The sequence below is a fragment of the Rhinolophus ferrumequinum genome, chromosome 4 (genome assembly GCF_004115265.2).
Source record: "Rhinolophus ferrumequinum isolate MPI-CBG mRhiFer1 chromosome 4, mRhiFer1_v1.p, whole genome shotgun sequence".
Lineage (NCBI taxonomy): Eukaryota > Metazoa > Chordata > Mammalia > Chiroptera > Rhinolophidae > Rhinolophus > Rhinolophus ferrumequinum.
In genome coordinates this window covers 57,815,219-57,833,425 of record NC_046287.1, presented here as the reverse complement: position 1 = coordinate 57,833,425, position 18,207 = coordinate 57,815,219, and the positions used below count along the sequence as shown (strand labels likewise).

Here is an 18,207-nt window from a genome sequence, read left to right as displayed (position 1 = left end):
GAAGAACAGAAGTGCCCAGAGGAAAATGTACCTTTATGTAGGAAATAAGTGGCAGTCACCACCTTAATTAGTAATCAAAATTAACTACACTAACGGTAGGACAACCAGCATCGAATGCCTCCTGATGGAGTATCATTGCCAGTAGTATTTAACCTGAATCTAAGCAATCTTCTAGACCGAGGGTACTTTCAATTCCCAGGGAAATTGAGGTTATTGGAACAAGTTAAATAAGACTTTCAGGAAATCATCACATAAATGCAGAATTTGGGAGCAAAATCAATGTTATGAAAAACCAAAATAGGCATTGGAATGTGGGGAAGCAGAAGGGCTGTTGTGATTTTTAAAAGCCCAGAGGGACCTAAGGACCAAATCATTACATTCATCTATGGGTCCTGGATTGGGGTAGAAGGGGCAGTTAGAAAAGACATTTTGGAGACACCTGTGGAAATATGATTAGGACCGAATAGTGATGATTTGTAAAATTACTAATTTTCTTACAGATACTGATGGTATTGTGATTATGTAGGAGAATGTCCTTAGTCTAAGGGGATGCTTAGTGAAATGTTTAAGGGTTGCATGTCATGAGGTCTACATATTGCTTTAAAATAGCCTCCCAAAAAAGGTGGTGGTGAGGTGTGTGTGTGTGTGTGTGTGTGTGAGAGAGAGAGAGAGAGAGAAAGAGAGAGAGAGAGAGAGAGAGAAGAGAGAGAAATCAAATGTGGCAGTGCAGCAGTTGATGAATCTGGGTTAAAGGGAATGGATTTTTATTCTGCTCTTTCAAGCTTTTTATAGGTTTGGTCATTTTTGATAGTAAAAATATTGGGCCAAAAAGCAAAAAGACCTTTAACAGAATATCTCTAGTTGGCAATCTAGAATTGCATCTCCTGCCCATGCCTACCAAGCCACTGGCAGAAAAGAAGATGGGCCACAATGATAAGCTTTTAAATGACCGGGACCTGCTTCCTAAGTATACATCGGGTCAGAGGGAAAGGGCCAGCTGAATCAAATCAGAAGAAAGTAAAAGGGTAGACAATTGTCAGTACTTTCTGCTGTAGTATCATTTGTTAATTTTAAGCCAGAATTACTTCTTAGAATTGATTCTTTTATATAATTGAAAGTTTTATATAATTAAAATTTGCAACTATTGAATATTATTTCATACATTCAAAATTTAAAGTATCTTTGTGCTAGCTTTTGATCTCATAAGGATTATCTTTTTTTTTTAAAGAGTGCTTTCTTAGATGTTATATTCTTTAAGTTTGACACTTTTAAATTTTTTCTTTTATTACTTTTTGCAGGTTATTCGTACTTTAGATCCTAAACAGAATCAAGGAGCAGCACCAGAAATACAAGCTCTTAAAAATCAGCTCCAGGAACGGGACCGACTCTTCCATTCTTTAGAGGTAGTTTATTGTACTATACAATAAGATACTTGACTTTTTATTCTTTTTTCCTAGAAGTTTGCTATATGCAGTTGTATACATTAATTTAGACAGTTAATTGTGACTGTTTTATTGATATTGAATTGTTTTTCCTTTTTGCATGTTTACATGTGCTTGTTTTTTAGAAAGAATATGAGAAAACGAAGAATCAACGAGAGATGGAGGAGAAATATATTGTTAGTGCCTGGTACAATATGGTAAGAAAATAACACTTCAAGATGTATTATAAAGTTCAGTGAACATGTAAGCTTTATTATACGCCCCTTTACTGTAGAAGTAATTCTACCAAATGAATCTGAAAGTAATTGCTATCCTAACACACACTAACAAAACCTTAATGCTGACCTTAGGACTGAAAAGCAGATACGAGAACCACCCTAAACAGGATTAGGATATTTTGAACACATCATTAACCCTAGAAAATGGGAAGATAAATGACAGTTTGATTTCTGTCTTTCAGAACCATTTTATTCTAGGGGACGGAGACTTTAATAATACCTAAATACAAATTCAGTAGCTTTTGTTTTGTGGGACTATATCAGTTCTTTGTAGGATTGATACTTACACTGAGTAGAGTTTGGAAAATGTTTGTGGTTGTTAGACCCTGAGTGACTACAGGTTTTGAAATTGGATTTTCCAACACAAAAAAACCTTAAATATATCGCAGGGGAAAATACATGCTCACCAACATTTTGGGCTTCAGTAAGATTCTCTGGATATATGAATAGCTGTGGATTTGAAAGAACGCTGTACTTTTTTCAATATTTTTTCCTGGACTTTTTGTCTTTTCTTCTCTATTCTTATTCCCAGTAAGACCACTTCTGCCTTTTCAAATGTTAGTTGCCTGAAACAGGAAATCCAACCAGATTTCCTTTCATCATCCCCCCTCTTGACCCTATTGTTGTGTTATTGACACAATGCCATTGTTTTTATTTTACAGTTATAACTGATACTGTGTCTCAAAGGATCGTGTCCCAGGCCTCCTATTAATGTGATCTGATTTTTTTCAAAAATTCATTCTTTCATGACGTGTCCACATTTATATTTGCCTTGGTTAAAACTACATATTTAAGATTTTATCACAATTTTTTTTTAAAGGAGAAAACCATATTGGAGTTAGAATACTATTATTGTTAACAAATATAGGTTTCTTAGCAATTAAAATTTTTAAAATAGGATAAAAATTATATATTTAAGGAAGTTCTCTGGGAACTAGTCCTGACTCCACCTATTCTGTTTCCTCTTTGCCCTCCTTAAAGGTTAGTAACAGCCATCTTGGAGCTCTGCCCCTCTCAATCCTTATTATTAATTTTATATTCTTGATTTTCTTAGGGAACTATATCCTGTGGTGTAGTATTAAAGAGTAATCCTAATTTTTAGCCCTCCAGAGAATAGAGGAATAACTCCATGTAGCCTCACACAAGTTATGTTCAGATAAGATAGCCAGTAATAGCTTCATACATATATTCAGGCAGTTCTACGTCTCAGACAACCGAAATGAAAGTGAAGATGACGAATGCTGGGAACAGGTATTAAGTATCTCAGAGAATGGCTTTGTGATGGACACTAAGGTCTTAAAAACTTATGAAGAATTTGAATAAGTTACTTGGAATGTGAAATTGAAAAAAAATAGTATATTTTAAACAAAATATTATTAATATAGGTAGCCAAATTAATAAAGATTACCAATAGATATTTATCAGTTTTACTCAAATCTTTAAATGCTTTGATTTCAAATTGAGTGAAAAAACTTCTGGATTTTCTCATTGGTAAAATGGAGGCATGTTGTGTGTTTGGGTAGATTGCAATTCTATTAAAAATGAAAAGCCATGACCAGTGTGTTCCCTAGCAGCTAACTAGTGATAGGAAGATTTATGTTTCAGTCTTCTGTGTTCTGTGCCAGATTGTCCAGTTCATTCTGGAAAATCTGTGTGTCTTTTCACATAGGTTGGCTTATCTGCCTGACTCTCCTCCTAGCTCCCAGTTGCTCATTTCTTTCTCTTTGCCTCCTTCCACTTCCTCCCATCAGTTTACTTGTATCCAGTCACATCCAGTGGGTGAGATTTAAACACCCACTCTCAATCCTTAATGTTTCTCTGGCTAGGATTCTTCATTGGTTTATTAAATGAGTACCAAAACCATTTTTGTCCTGATCTCACAGGCTTTTTTATTGTTGTTATTCCTCCATGTTCAGAGAGCACGCTCCCAGAGGTTACCTTCCTTCTGTTAAGATGCTCTGAGCCAAGCAATTGTGGCTTCTCTCCCTTCTAAGCTAGTAGGCCATCCTCCTGTCTTCAAGAAAGACCCCCGGCTCTCTGTTGAGCCCTCTGTTTGGGACTGTCAGGAACTTTTCTTAATTTGTTTGAGAATACAAGTCTGCCTGGAGTGAAGAAAAACAGCATGCTGGTATGTGTTATAACGTAATGTGCCTTCCTACCTTAAGAAATGGCAAGTGCATTTGTGGTTTTCCGTTCTCAATATGCCCTGTGATTTCCACAACACCTTGAATCACCTTCTACCAATCAATTGCACTTTTTTCTTGGAAAATCACTTCCTGCATTTGATTTGAAAGGGAAGTATGAATGATTGAAAATAGTAATGTATTCCAAAAATCTGTATTATACATTGGTTATAAATTCAGAAAATTAAGCCTTAATTTTCCCAAAGGAAAATTTGTACCTAATTGTTCAAACTAATATTTCTCTATAAAATTTTAAGATATAATGAACAAAATTAGCATTCCTAATTATGTGCCTTATAATACAATGTAACAAATTCTGCATGATAAAATTTTCTTTTGGGAGAGTATATTCCACTGTTTATTCATTGATGATGAAATTTTCTTTTGTAAGAGTTATGTTCCACGATTTTTTCATTGATTGCCTTTCTTTTTTGTTATATAGGGAATGACTCTGCATAAAAAGGCGGCTGAAGATAGACTTGCTAGTACAGGTTCAGGGCAGTCCTTTCTGGCTAGACAAAGACAAGCAACCAGCACAAGAAGATCGTACCCGGGCCATGTTCAACCAACCTCAGCAAGGTAGACATGTCTTGCCACTAGAATAAAAAACATCTGAATTTCAAAACATACTTCTGTTACATATAACACCATTTCAGGAAATTCAGCCAGCTTATTCTTTGTCTCTGTTTTATGTTAATTAGTCGTTTCCTATTTGAGGACGTTCTCTCTCCTGTGTCTGTTATATTTTAGTTTCTTGGTCCTTTATTTTGTAGTCCTTTCAGTTCCTTTTAATGTGCCAAAAAATTTTAAATTCCCAATTAAAAGTGTTGTATAATAGTGTAGTACTTTTCTTTGTATGAAAATGTCCTTTTCCCAGTGGTGTAGGCTTTGTAATGGATTAGATTTTCTGCCAATAATTGATATACAATTTATATTCTTTATTGTGCCTCTGTGTTACCATGCTTTATAAGAATGTCTTTGTTTAAAGGGAATTAATCTTTCTATGATGTATTAATCTGTGTTTTGAATTGTTTTTCAAATGCACTTCAAATAACTTGCATACTTACTATCTAAAATGAATGGTTGGCAAGGGCACTTTTTGCAAAAACATAAATACATTGGCAGAGGTGCTAATCAGATCTCATCCAGGCACCTGATAGAATTATTTAGAGGGAAAAAATGAGTTTTCTCATTGTTTTATAGGAAATTAAATTTGTTCGAAGATTTGGAAACTATTTTTAAAACATAAATACACAGAATTTTATTATTTCCTGCTATCTTATTGCTGGCAGAAGTGAATACATTGGTTAGGTTATTTGGGGGTAGATTACAGAAGGAAAAAAATCAGTCAGTGCATTAATTTTGTTGTCTTCTGGAATATCACAGTAACTGAGGATCAAGTTCTGGCAGTGTAGCTTACATTTATGGTTTCAGTTGCCCTCCACATCTAAAATATTTATTTTTCATATGCTTACAAGTAACTTCCCTTTTGGGCAATTTCCTTGTTGACTTGCAGCTCATGTGTTTTACCTATTCATTAATATAAGCCCTTCTATACTTTACATCTTAATATCAGTCATTAAGATCAATAAGTGACTTCTTATATGTGATGTTATGACAGGTCTCCTTTACATTTTTTCTTAATTCTATGTATTAGTCCAAGAATTTGCTGCTGAACAGATTCTCTTGGGTATTTGGTTGCCGCAAAGTGCTTAGATTTATTGATAGATTGTAAACAATGTTAATTACATTGATGAATGGCTGCCAAGTCATAATGATTGTAAAGCACTTTGACTATATAAGGTGCTATATAAATGTAAAATATCACTTATTTGAAAATGGAATGCCTCTGTCTGACTTTACATGTTGACTTAAATATTTGGTCCCCAATTATATTTAAGTTCCCCTCCAGCCTTTTTCTTGCACCATAGCCCATTTTTTAAAGCAAAAAATTACTGAAATTAGGTTGATATTTATTGTTTTTGTTTTTGTTTTTAGATAGGTCACCTAATAAGAGGATTTTATTTCATGTACTTGCTATTTGAAAGTTCAGGTTTCATTTAGTTCTGTATCTTAAATACAAATTAGTAACTTGGAATCAAACTAAATTAAGAATTTTCAGAAACTGTATTCAGATGTTTGATTTTAAATCCTCACTTCCTTTTTTAATAAGAAAATCGAACTAAAAATTGTAGTGTTTTCATTTGTCTTCAGAAACTGTACTTGAAGAGAGTATTAGAATATACACAGAAATGACTCCATGCATTGTACTAATTTTCCTATTAATTACAGAAGTCTGAATGCAGTGTGACTACTTCTGCCTGATAAGACTGCAAAGCAGGCGGAATTAATAATAATGGAGAGAACCACACGAGTAGAATGCATTGTGAGGATTCAGGAGGCTAAGCAGACCTAATCAACATGGAAAGTTTTGACAATAAAGGGTCAAAAACTATTTGAGTTGGTTCTAACCCCCACCTCCTCATTTCACAAATAGCGTAAGGATTCAACTGTTTTACAACAGATCATGCACACTAACCTTGGTGAAATTAAAATTATTGGGAAATTATACCTGGAGAGTAAGGTAGATGAACATAAAGGAGTCTGTGAACTATTCATTAAAATGATTATTTCCTGTGAGATAAGAGGTTTTAATTTTAGTTCTCTATTTACTGTCCCAGTCTTGTTCTCCTACCCACCCACCTACTCAGATACAATCCTCTAAATGGGTTAGAAAGGTCCCAAACTTTTAGAAGGAAGTTTTACTTCTTATTTTTCTTCAGCATCTGTTGCATGCTCTTATTTTGGTGTTTATATTAATAACTTTCACTCCTTTTAGTATATTACTTTCATTACATAGAAGAAATCGTATTTCTAAACGTTCTATGATGTTTAAAAAAAGCAGAAATAAAACTTAGCTGTGACAGTGACAACCAACCCTGTTTCCCTTGCTCCACCTTTGGGCAGGATTTATGAAATTTTTATTGACCCAGTAATGATTAATAATTTCTTAGGAGGTTTGTGATGATGTATGGTCTATTGGAAAGTTAAAAGACGTTGGGTGCTTTATCTAAATGTAAGCTATGCTATACTATATTTTCACAAACTCCTTACATATACTAGCTTCATGAAATCACAGTTCTCTTAGACAGTGAAGCTAGTCCTGGCCTCAGTAGTGGAGTAAGTACAATGTTATTGCATGAGGTCGGGGTGAGCTATCAGCCTAGTGTTTGAATTCTTACAAACAAAGAGCTTATTTTCTGTTTTCCTTCTAACAAGGGTAAGAAAATACAAAGTAAATAACTAAGGAATATTAAAGCATAACTTTTATGTTCTGCAGTATGTATTTAAGAAGTTCATAATGGGGAAAAAATCCAACAAATATTGTAGTTTATCATATCTAAAGAGAGAATAAATAGTACAGATGTACTTAAAAGAACTTTAAAAAATTCAGTCACATCTTTTTATCATTTGTCTAATTACTTAATAACAACTAAGAAAAAGAAGCCCCTAAATGACCCATGTTCCAAAATTGATCAAGATTAAATTATTTCTGTTAGATAGCCTTAGCCTGGTAAAATTGGCTTAATGGGGTGATTAGATTATAATCGGGAAATATTGTCTGTGATTTTCTTGAAGTTTTATTGTTATATTTACATAATTAAAGATCAGTTGTACAAAATTAAGCTAAATGTTATCCAGTCAGAAACATCAGCCTATATATTTCATTAGTTTTCACAAAGGCATGCAACCATGCTGTGCCAATGGATCAGCAGTAAGTGATAAGGGAAAGATGAGTTAAGTTGAAGAAAGAACATTTTATTTATGAGCTACTTTACTCACATCTCCTTTTCAGTAACAGTTTTGTTCATTCTTACTAACTAATGATATGAAATACTTTTGAGTGTCTGTTACTCTCAGACAAGTATTCATCTTTTAAAGATAATACCATGTTAAAAATTTGAAAATGGTTTGCCCAGTATAAGAATTATCTTGAAACAGAAATCTAAAATTTTAAAATTGTTTTAACTATCTGCATCTAATCTTCAATTGTCCAGATTTGACTCCAGGAATGTTACAATTGTCCTCAGTTGGAACATGTGAGATTTATCTGAAAAAGCATCCACAACTCACAGCTAGTATAAACCTAGCTAACTCACAGACACATGGATCAGAACACTTGTGATCCTAAAGTGAGAGGAAAGTGCCTGGCATTTTGTTTTTGCTAAGGGCAAAATAACAACCTTAAGACAAAATGCTTTTTGTTGTCTATTCATTAAACTATGGAAGGATATTTTGACTCTTTAGCCTTATATTATGAAGGTACTCTTTCACTAGAAATTGATGTAGCATTGTACTTCTCAACAGTAAAACCTATGTTTTATCCTAAAATAGGATGAAAGAGTCTACTCAACAAAAGAAAATGGGATATTAGAAACTTCGAAAACTATTTTACCATGTTTTTATTTTTCCCTTTTTTATAAGTTAAAAGGGTTTTCCATTCAATAATGATAATCTCTTTTCCTATAGTCCCCACTGTCAAAATGGCAGCTTATTTTCGTAGTTGTACAACCCAGTTTCATTACATTTCGAAAGTGGTGTCAGACCTTATTCGTTGTAACTATAATGATTTCAATATTTTATATCATGGAGTTTTTATATGAGGAAAGCTATTCTCAATGTATCTGTCATCCATTTTTTACTTACTATAAAGCATATTTAACTAATAATTGGTGTATGTTCCTTTTATTGAAAAATTTGAAAAGGTTTTATTGTCTAATTTCAGCACAATAATTTTATTGTCCTAAAATTTTGCAGTAAATATTCATTTATCAAAAGCCTAAAAAACATGAAATAATTCGTTACTGACACACCTAATTTCTGCCCTTCCCCATTCCCTCAAATCACAGAAGCCTTTAATATTTAGCTTCCTTAAATCCCTGATTATGTTCTTGGGAAGTATGTACTGATCATTGTTTTTAAATAGCCTTTTATCAATCCAGTTACATGTATTATCTTTATGAAAACACAATGTTTATATTTAGCCTTATCTTGAAATATACTTGGATTCTTACCATTGCACTTACAACGATAGAAAAGGGACACTAGTTTATTTGAGACACTAGAGACCTGAACCTAATTATGGCAAGTATATGAGTTTTGGCAATTATGAAGGATCTGTAAGTGTTTTCTAACAATTATGTATTAGCAATTATGTGATGTCTCTCTTCAGTATTTTTCTGTTTTCTAATGTTTTCTAATAATAATCTATAAGATAAGTTTGTATGCTGTATGTAAGTGAGCATAGAAATCTGACAAAATAACAGAACTGCTGTTAAGGCAAATCCATTGCTAGAGAGTAGAATAGATTATCAGGATAAGAAATGGTCTAATCATAAACAGGATAAGAAATGGCCTAATCATAAACAAATCTCCAGACAGATGAAAGTACTGATACAGTTAAAACTTACACTGTCTTAGCAAATGTTCCTAAAGTAATAGTTGACATAAAATCATCTGACTTCATTACATAATCATTCAAAAAAGTTAGGCAAAAATAGAATTTTCTCATTGTTCTTCCCCTCAGTGGGCATGAACTGGGCACAGGATATTAACTGTTATGTTGTCATTGGAAGGGAAAGCATCTATTTTCATTTTAAAACTGTTAACCTATTACTTAACCTAAGGTAATGATTTAAGGCCATTAAGGATACTGTCATTTGATGAGATGAGAAGAAATCTGTGGTGCCTGAAAATCACTACTGACTTCTAACAGTTATCTAGATCTTTATCTAGTTTATAAACCATAGGCTTAATTTTATGTTTCCTCTCAATTATACATAGTAGCCCCACAGAAAATTTTGTTTAAAATGAAAGCAAAAGTAGATGTTTCAAAAAATATATTCAAGGAGAGCCCTTACATACCTGATACATTACCTCCAGGCTCTGAATTAGATATTTTGGGTCTGAAGATGAAATCATCAAAGACGGTATCCATAGCCTCAAAATTTTAGGCCCATAGGGGCTCTCAAATATCCTGGATCATATCCACTCAGAGCTTAAATGTCATGAGAAGAACAGTCTCAAAATGAGAAAAAGAAAACTACCCAAGCATGCTCAGGCTTTAATAATGTATGTGGGAGACTTCTGAGCAGATGTTATCATTTTAGAGATCTCTAAATTGACAAAGGAAAATAATTAGTTTAACAGTTATATTATGAAATTAATAAAATGGACTCATTTATTTTTGGTATATTTGTCAACCTATGCGCAGTGAAAACTGTATATATACTTTGCATTGTGTGTTTATATGTCACTATTAGAGATGAGTATCTTAATATTATTTACTTTTATTCCTAATCATTTATGTATTATTTATACTTCACTGCAAGATTCACAGCACTTTACTAATATTAGATAATTATTTTCCTTGTACCTTTCTGTGGCATGTTCTATTTAAATCTTTTCCACTGGGGTTCTTTTCCTTAATTTGGAACACTCACTAAGAAAAATATAAAAGATTGCCCAAATAAACGGGCTATGTATTCTTCCTGAAATTTTTAAAGTTTGATGTGAAGTTCTAAGTCTGGAAATCTAATTGGAGCTGGGTTGGGGCTACTAGGGATGAATTACATTTTGTATTTCACATTAACTCATGAAACTTAAGTTCTCCGAATGCAAACATCCTGAAACTTTTTGTTTTCTGGAGTTGCAGTAATAAAAAGTAAACAATCTTCTGGTGAATCAGAAGATGTTCTTACCTTTGATTTCCCTGTCTCCTAAAATACAAATCTACAAACTGTCCTTGACTTTTCTAATTTCTTCATGATTGCATATACCCAAGGACAGGATAAAGACAGCCATGTTCCAGGAGCTGTGACGTCAGAGAATCTGGAAAGTTGTGGGGGTGAGGTGATGGGAAAAGGTAGATACTAAAGATGGCAGAATACTACAAAAACATTCTTAGTTCTACATAACAAATATGCTTTATGAACTTGGCCATTTTCGTAAGTTCTAATATAGCAAAGTTTTTTGGCTTGTTCTATTGAGAAATGTTTTTAGGTATCAGGACTCTTCCCTTTATAACGAATATACTAGTATTCAAATCATAGTCCAAAAGTACTGAGATATTTGTTCTTATATTGATTATTGCCAAAGAATAGAAAGATTTGCTTATAAGAACATTCTCTTAGAGTTTTGTTTTATTTTGTGTTTTCAGATGAAAGAAATGTTTTTATAGTGTGAACAGTTGCTGAAATATTTTCTTCTGCAGTACCCCCTATACTAGTGGTATGCTTTGCCTAAGCAGGTCACCTATAAGAGAGCAGCACTGAAATAGAGAAGTCTTGACCCTGACCTTTGAGAGAAGAGCTGCTTTTTGTCTTCCCAAAGAAAAAAAATTAAGCGCACGTCGGCGCACACGGAGACAAAATATGTTTTGAATATCTACTAAATAGTTGTTGAATAGATAGGTCTCCTAATTGTCTTTACCATCCATTGGCTTCTTGTTAATCTAGGTAAGAATAGATTTCTAGACCTGCATTGTCTTAATCCATTAGCCACTAGCCACATGTGACAATTTAATTAAAATTAAATTAAAACCTTGGTTTCCCAGTCACCTAGACACACTTGAAGTGCTTCAGCAGCCACATGTGGATAGTGGTTATCATATTGGACAACACAGATATAGAACATTTTTAGCATTGCAGAAAATGCTTTTTGCCAGCGCTATCATACCCAAAGAGAAAATAAGGACAAAATAAAGGTATTCAATCAACTTAGGATAACTCTTGGATTTTACCACATTGTTGAATAAAGCTATTTTTCTTATTAAAATTAACACCAGCCCTTTTTAAAGACCCTTGGAAAAATTAAAACCCCATTGTTGGAAACTAGTTTTTCAATATGTATTTTTAAACAGATTCTCAGCACTTTACTTTTCAAGTAATATAATTAAATCATTTCATAAATCATAACTTAGTATCTTCAGGGTTTTTTTGTTTTTTATTTAGTGTTTTAACATTGATGATACATGGTTTCTAACACCTATGGAGCAGAAACTGATGAATGCTTAATTTATTTACAAATAAAAATTGATAAACACATTCTTTTTTGTTATTTTTAAAAATATATAGATCTAATGAAAGTTGCCAACAGTTTTTTGTATTTGTCCCTAAAATCACATTTGATTATTTTTCACTTTTAAGGTACATCAGGATCCAAATAATTTCTTTGGTTTTCTTCATAGTTTCTTGCTCTTAATAAGTTGGATTATGAATCAAGTTAAGTTTTATGTATGCAACAAACATTTTATTCCAGTGACATAGCTAATGAAACATTTTTTAATATTTACTAATTCACTTGGCCTGTTACTAAAGTGCTTAACATAACTGAAAGGATCTATAGTAATTCATCTTTGAGTTTTTTAATGAAAATAAGAAACCAATCATAATTATTTTGAGTCAGCTTAGTTAGTTAAAACAATCCTGTTAAGGAAGTTATGATGCTTTCCTCTTCCTTTTAAAATTTTTTAAATCAAGCAACAGACTTGTAAAATTCCAAGCAAATTATGATGAAATTCTTATTGTCGTTCAAGTTCAGATGAGTAAACAGTATGATTGAGTTTATTATTTTCTTGGTGGCCTAATTTAATGTGTGTTCTACAGAGATTTATATTAATTATGGGAAATTTTCAATATGCTTGAAATAAGAAATAGCATTTTAGTATAAATACAGGACATGACTGTACACAAATATCAATCATTTGAGGCCTTCTAGTTTTTTTTTAATAGTAGCCTTTGTTTTTTAATAGCCTTAGTTGTTTAAAATTCACATGCACTAAAATGTCATTGCTGTCACTAACTTTGCTGTTTACAGGTTATGTGTAATTCAGAATGCTTTGTACTCCGAGGAGTAATTTCCAGGTTTATCTTATTTTGCAATTTTCATGTTTTGACAATTGTCCCACCATTTATAACACCCAATTTTTAGTTATATAATGAATGGTAAAATTCAAACACATTTAATAATTTGCCTTATTTTGATTAATAAATTCTATTAAAGATTTGGGGATAGAAAGAGGCTTTTTTTTTTCTAGAGTATTTTTTAAATTTTCAGATGAGCTGGAAAACACCTTAGTACATTGGAGTTGGAAGTGTATTGATTACAGTCCCACCTCTAAAGCCTTATACTCATGTCTTAAATATTATTGATCTGTGTGAATTGTTAGTTTCATATTTGACATTGTAGTTATCCACCTTGCAGTTTAGCCTTTGCAAGAAAAGGATATTGCTAGGTATATTTTTATTTCTGGTTGACTATTTATAATTTCACAATTTCATTCTTTGTCATTATAAACCAAAATTGAAATCCACACAGGACTCTAAATTTCTCACTTCACAAGTGGAATCAATACAGATTTAGCAACATTGTATATAATGGCATCCAAATATTTTTTCACCTGTTTACCAAGTTTACCAGCCATTTACTGTGTGTTAGATTGGTGGATTTTCTCACTGTTTTCTGAGGTGAATGACTTGTTAAGAGAGCCTCAGTAAGAAATTTTTACTAAAGTCACAAAAATATAAGGTCCAAGAAACCACAAAAGACAGATTTTTAATTGTTTTGAAATCTTATATTTCCTTTTGATGTCACTTAATCATTTTAATTTTATGACTGCCAACTTGTTATGGTATTAATTATATGTATATGTTTATATGTATGCATATAATATATGTATATGAAGAATAAAGTTAAGATTTGGTCAAACTATATTTTCCCATTCAAGTACAAAAATGTTTTCAAGGCTGCAAAAAGTGTACAGTTGTTAAAACAAGTTGTAAATAAAGACTTGTATAAAAATTCAGCTGAGATTTTTTTGTCTGCTCTTAAACTGTGACAAACCTGTATTTAATAATTGTCTAATAGTATTTGTCCACTTGCCTTTGGCAATTGACATAGTATCCTATCAGTTTAAAGATTATGCCACTGGTTTATTGTAAATCAGGAATATTCTTTGAGGTTTTTTTCCTAGTACCTACGATAGATTTTGTTTTCATTTAGGCTGGTACTTAATGTTTGTAAACTGATTGTCCAGAGTTCTTAGGGATAAAAGTTAAACATGGCTTCTTCCCTTAGAGTTGTCATGTTAACACGATCAGTCTTACCACCGACAGTACAGCAAGAACTAACAGTGGAGTATTGACATTGTTTAACAATATAAAGCATTATTGTTGGTGGTCCACTTAGGCATAAGTGCCCCTTTTCCTGCTTTGTAGACCCTTACAATTCACCCTTTTTCCCACCTCCACCATAAACGTTGAAATAGGGCATCTTCAATGTTATGTAAAGTGGTAATAGCAGTGTGGAAATTGATTATATTTACATTAAAGTAATCAGCTAAGTATTCAGAAGTGAACTTAGAACCCAGATTTAGAAAACTAGTATGGACATAGCCAAAATAGTGCTCATTTTAATGTATTTAATATGGCATTTTAATGTTGGAAAGATACATGTTTTCTTCACTCATTAACAAGAGGGCAACCATACTAAGTTTATCATTTATTGAGTGTCTGTCCTGGGTATTTAATACTGAATCAAAGGAGAAAGGGATGGGATGGTAGGTTGAATCACAAATTAAATCAAAAAATGTCTTCTTTGCCTTCAAAGATTTGTGTGATCAAATGGGGCACAACATAGAAAAGTTCCCAAATAGAAGTATCCCCGCTGAAAGTCTACCAGTTTGCCTTAGTACATTTATGCTACTGTCTTGGTTTTTGCTACATCGCAAACCACTCCAGAACTTATGGCTTTAAACCATTTATTATGTCTCTGAGGTCTGGAGAAAGGCCTCCTTCAGTGGCAGTTAGACGATGCCTGAAGCTAGAGTCACCTGAAGGCTGTTCTTTCACATATTTGGTGCCCTGACTGATATGGACAGAACTCCTGAGGGCTGATCAGGCAACTCCACATGACTAGTTTGGACACGCTCACAAAATGAAGTCTCTGGACAATGGACTTACTACGCGCAACTAGCAGTCTTCTCAAAGACCCAGGTGAAAGCTTCAAAGTTTCTTAGGACCTACCCTTGGAAACTACACAGCATCACTTCTCTTTTTATTTGTCAACATTGTCACAGACAAGATTAGGTTCAAGGGGCTGATGGCATAAGGTGGAGGAATAGCCAAGTTACCATAGCTACCGTTCTGGATACAAAGGGAAGGAAGTTTTCTGCTATGACGATTGTACTTCTGAAGTCAAAATCTTACCCATTTTCTCATCCCTGTACCAAACACATTAACAGCAGTGCAGAACGATCAGGTATGTAACTTCAGTGTGAACAAAACCTCAGGTACATACTACGTAGAACTCTGGTAAGTTTGAAAAGCTGCAAATACACAAGTACTTATTTTGACAGGTATCTGATTGTATGTGACATGAGCTATAAAGTGTTTCTACCTCCTATTTTGGTAGTTAATTTTCGGGACTATATTTTAGTCCCGACATGTTGGAAGTCACATTCTTGTAATCTGATGTGACATCCTGTTATTTCGCTGTATTCTATTCATAAGAAGCTTGTCACAATGCCCGGCCCACACTCAAGGGGAGGGAGTGGTGATACAAGGCTGTAAACACCAGGAAATGGGCTCATTAGGGGCCATCTTAGAGGCAGCCTGCCATAGCTTCCAATAAGCGTCTTCTCTCACCCTTGCTTGTTCTTCTGTACGTGATGTGTCTTTTTACTCTGGCTGATTTTAAGATTATCACTGGTTTTAAGCAATTTGATGTGTGATTATGTATATTAACATTTCTTGTGCTTGGGGTTCATTGAGTTTCTTGGATCTGTACTGTAGGTTTATAGCTTTCATCCAATTTATAAAAATTGCAGCCATTGTTTCTTCAAATACTTTTTCTATCTCCCTGCTCGTCTTTTTGGGAACTCCAGTTACACATATATTAGTGAGCTGAAGTCCCACAGCCTCATTGATGCTCTGTTAATCTCTTTTCAGTTATTTTTTCCCTCATTTTGGGTAGTTTCTATTGCTATGTCTTCAAATTCATTAATCTTTTGTAATGTCTAATATGTCATTAATGCCATCCAGTGTACTTTTTGTCTCTAAGGAGTCTATTTATGTACACTTAAAATCAATCCCACAAGTGGCCAATAAGCGTATTAAAAGATGCTCAGCATCACTAATCATTAGGGAAATGCAAATCAAAACCACAATGTGATACCACTTCATACTCAGGATGGTTATTAAGAAATAACTAGCATTGGTGAGTATGTGGAGAAACTGGAGCCCCAGTGTTGCTGCTGTGGAAACAGTTCCTCAAAAAATTAAACAAGTACCATATGATCAAGTAATCCTACTTGTGGGTATATACCCAAAGGAAATGAAAGCGGGACTAACATATTTCATTATTCACAACAGCCAAAAGATGAAAACAACCAAAGTGTCCATTAACAGATGCATGAATAAACAAATGTGGGCCATACACACAATGGAATATTGTTCAGCCTTAAAAAAAGAAATTATGACATGCTACAACATAGATGAACCTGGAAAGCATGCAAAGTGAAATAAACCAGTTACAAAAGGACAAATACTGTATGATAACATTTCTATGAGGTACCTAGAATCATTAAATTTATAGAGACAGAAAGTACAATAGTGGTTACGTGGGGCTGGAGGGAGGAGGGAATGGGGAGTTGTTTAATGGGTAGAGTTTCACTTAGGGAAGATGAAGGAGATGGGTGGTGGCAATGGTCGCACAGCAATGTAATGTATTTAATGCCAGTGAACAGTACATTTAAAAATGGTTCAAAAGATAAATGTTATGACCACCACAATAAAAATGAAACCCCAAATTCTCACCATAGCCTCTGGCTTCCTCTGCAATCTTCTCACCTGCCAATCACTTCCCCTCATTCTCAGGGCTTCAGTCATATTGGCATCCTTGCTGAACCAAGAACACACTAAGCATGGACTTCCTGTTCTCTACCTGGCGTGCATTTTCCTCTTTCAGGTCTCTGCTCAAATAGTCCCCACAAAAGCTTTACTGACTGTGCTCTAGAAGGTGAAAAAAATTTTTCCATTTACCCTTTGAGTTCTTGGCTGAGACCCCTGTAATAAGACAGATTAACAAGAGGACAATAAACAGATCTGTTAACATGTACATGGTAGATACCTAGGGAAAAATTAGTAATTCCCTGAGGTTGCTTAGAATTCAGGCTTAAATACGATCTTAATGGGAAAGGGTAGGGGTGATGTAGGCCTCTTAGGGGAGAGTAAAGGATTTTAGGAGAGATGAATGAGCCCTTAGAAGAATAGATGGGAGATACGATAGTTTGTCTGGATGTGGTGTTCACTTCTATTCTCAAAACTCCTGGGGAGGAGATTTATGACAGTTGAGTAGTTGAGTTCCTTTTGGAGGATCTGTCTTTAGGCACATACAGGAGGGGAGTGGGGAGATGGGGGGACTCAGAGAATGCTCGTCCTTCCATTTGCTGTTTTTAAAGCACCTACAGCTAAAAATAATATACCAAAGTAGCATATTTTGGAGCAGTACATCCTGAACATCTACAGACATTTTAGGGTGGCATATTCTACTACCCTTCACCGGAATGTAAACTCTGTGCCCGCAGAGACTTATGTACTGCCATTAGCAACCCTGACACATGATAGGTAGTAAATAGTTAAAACAAATGTTTACCTTTCCTATAACTTACACACATATTAGTTATGTGTATAAGAACATAACTATATTGGAATGTTAATATCAAAAGAAAAAAACACTGGATTAAATTCTGCAGTATAAACTCAGTATCCAAAAGAAAAAAGTATAAAAGGAACGTAAATGCCCTTAAAAAAGTTAATGTGGGTGGAGCACTGGAGGCCAGTTCCTCAAGATGGAGGAGGGAGTGGGATATCGTCTTGAGCTGTTGGCCAGCTGCCTTTATCCACTGCCCCTCGGACTCTGTCCGAGAGAAGGAAGAACTATCACCCCTACTGAGGGAAATCTAACAACACTAGCATGTTCTCAATGTCGATGTAAGAAACGTCCAAACCAGTTGAGAATTTTTAGTTTATTTGAGCCAAACTGATGGCAATTGCAAGGAAACAAAATCTCAACAGATAGAGAAAATGCTCCGTAGAATGGCAGTTTTTCAGTTTATTTGATACATTAGACATAAGGGTTACATGAGATCATTGGTGGTAGATTAAGGGGATGGGAGAAAGGAAAGCAGGGAAATCTCTGGGATTGGATAAAAGGTAAAACATGCTTTTATATTGGTGGGTACAG

General features: G+C 34.0%; 1 protein-coding gene across 2 annotated transcripts in view; it reads left to right on the top strand.

Annotated features, from left to right (window-relative positions):
• The window catches only part of HOOK3 (hook microtubule tethering protein 3), an 84,566-nt gene extending 74,017 nt beyond the window's left edge, over positions 1-10,549 (top strand). The window contains exons 21-23 of one of the 2 annotated variants that reach the window (XM_033104059.1): positions 1,299-1,403; positions 1,568-1,639; positions 4,346-10,549. In XM_033104059.1, coding sequence (XP_032959950.1) covers positions 1,299-1,403; positions 1,568-1,639; positions 4,346-4,486 — 318 coding nt within the window. In that variant the 3' untranslated portion in view covers positions 4,487-10,549. The remainder of the gene's footprint in view (positions 1-1,298; positions 1,404-1,567; positions 1,640-4,345) is intronic. The other variant, XM_033104060.1, reaches the window with a different exon arrangement.
• The last annotated feature ends 7,658 nt before the right edge of the window (positions 10,550-18,207 follow it).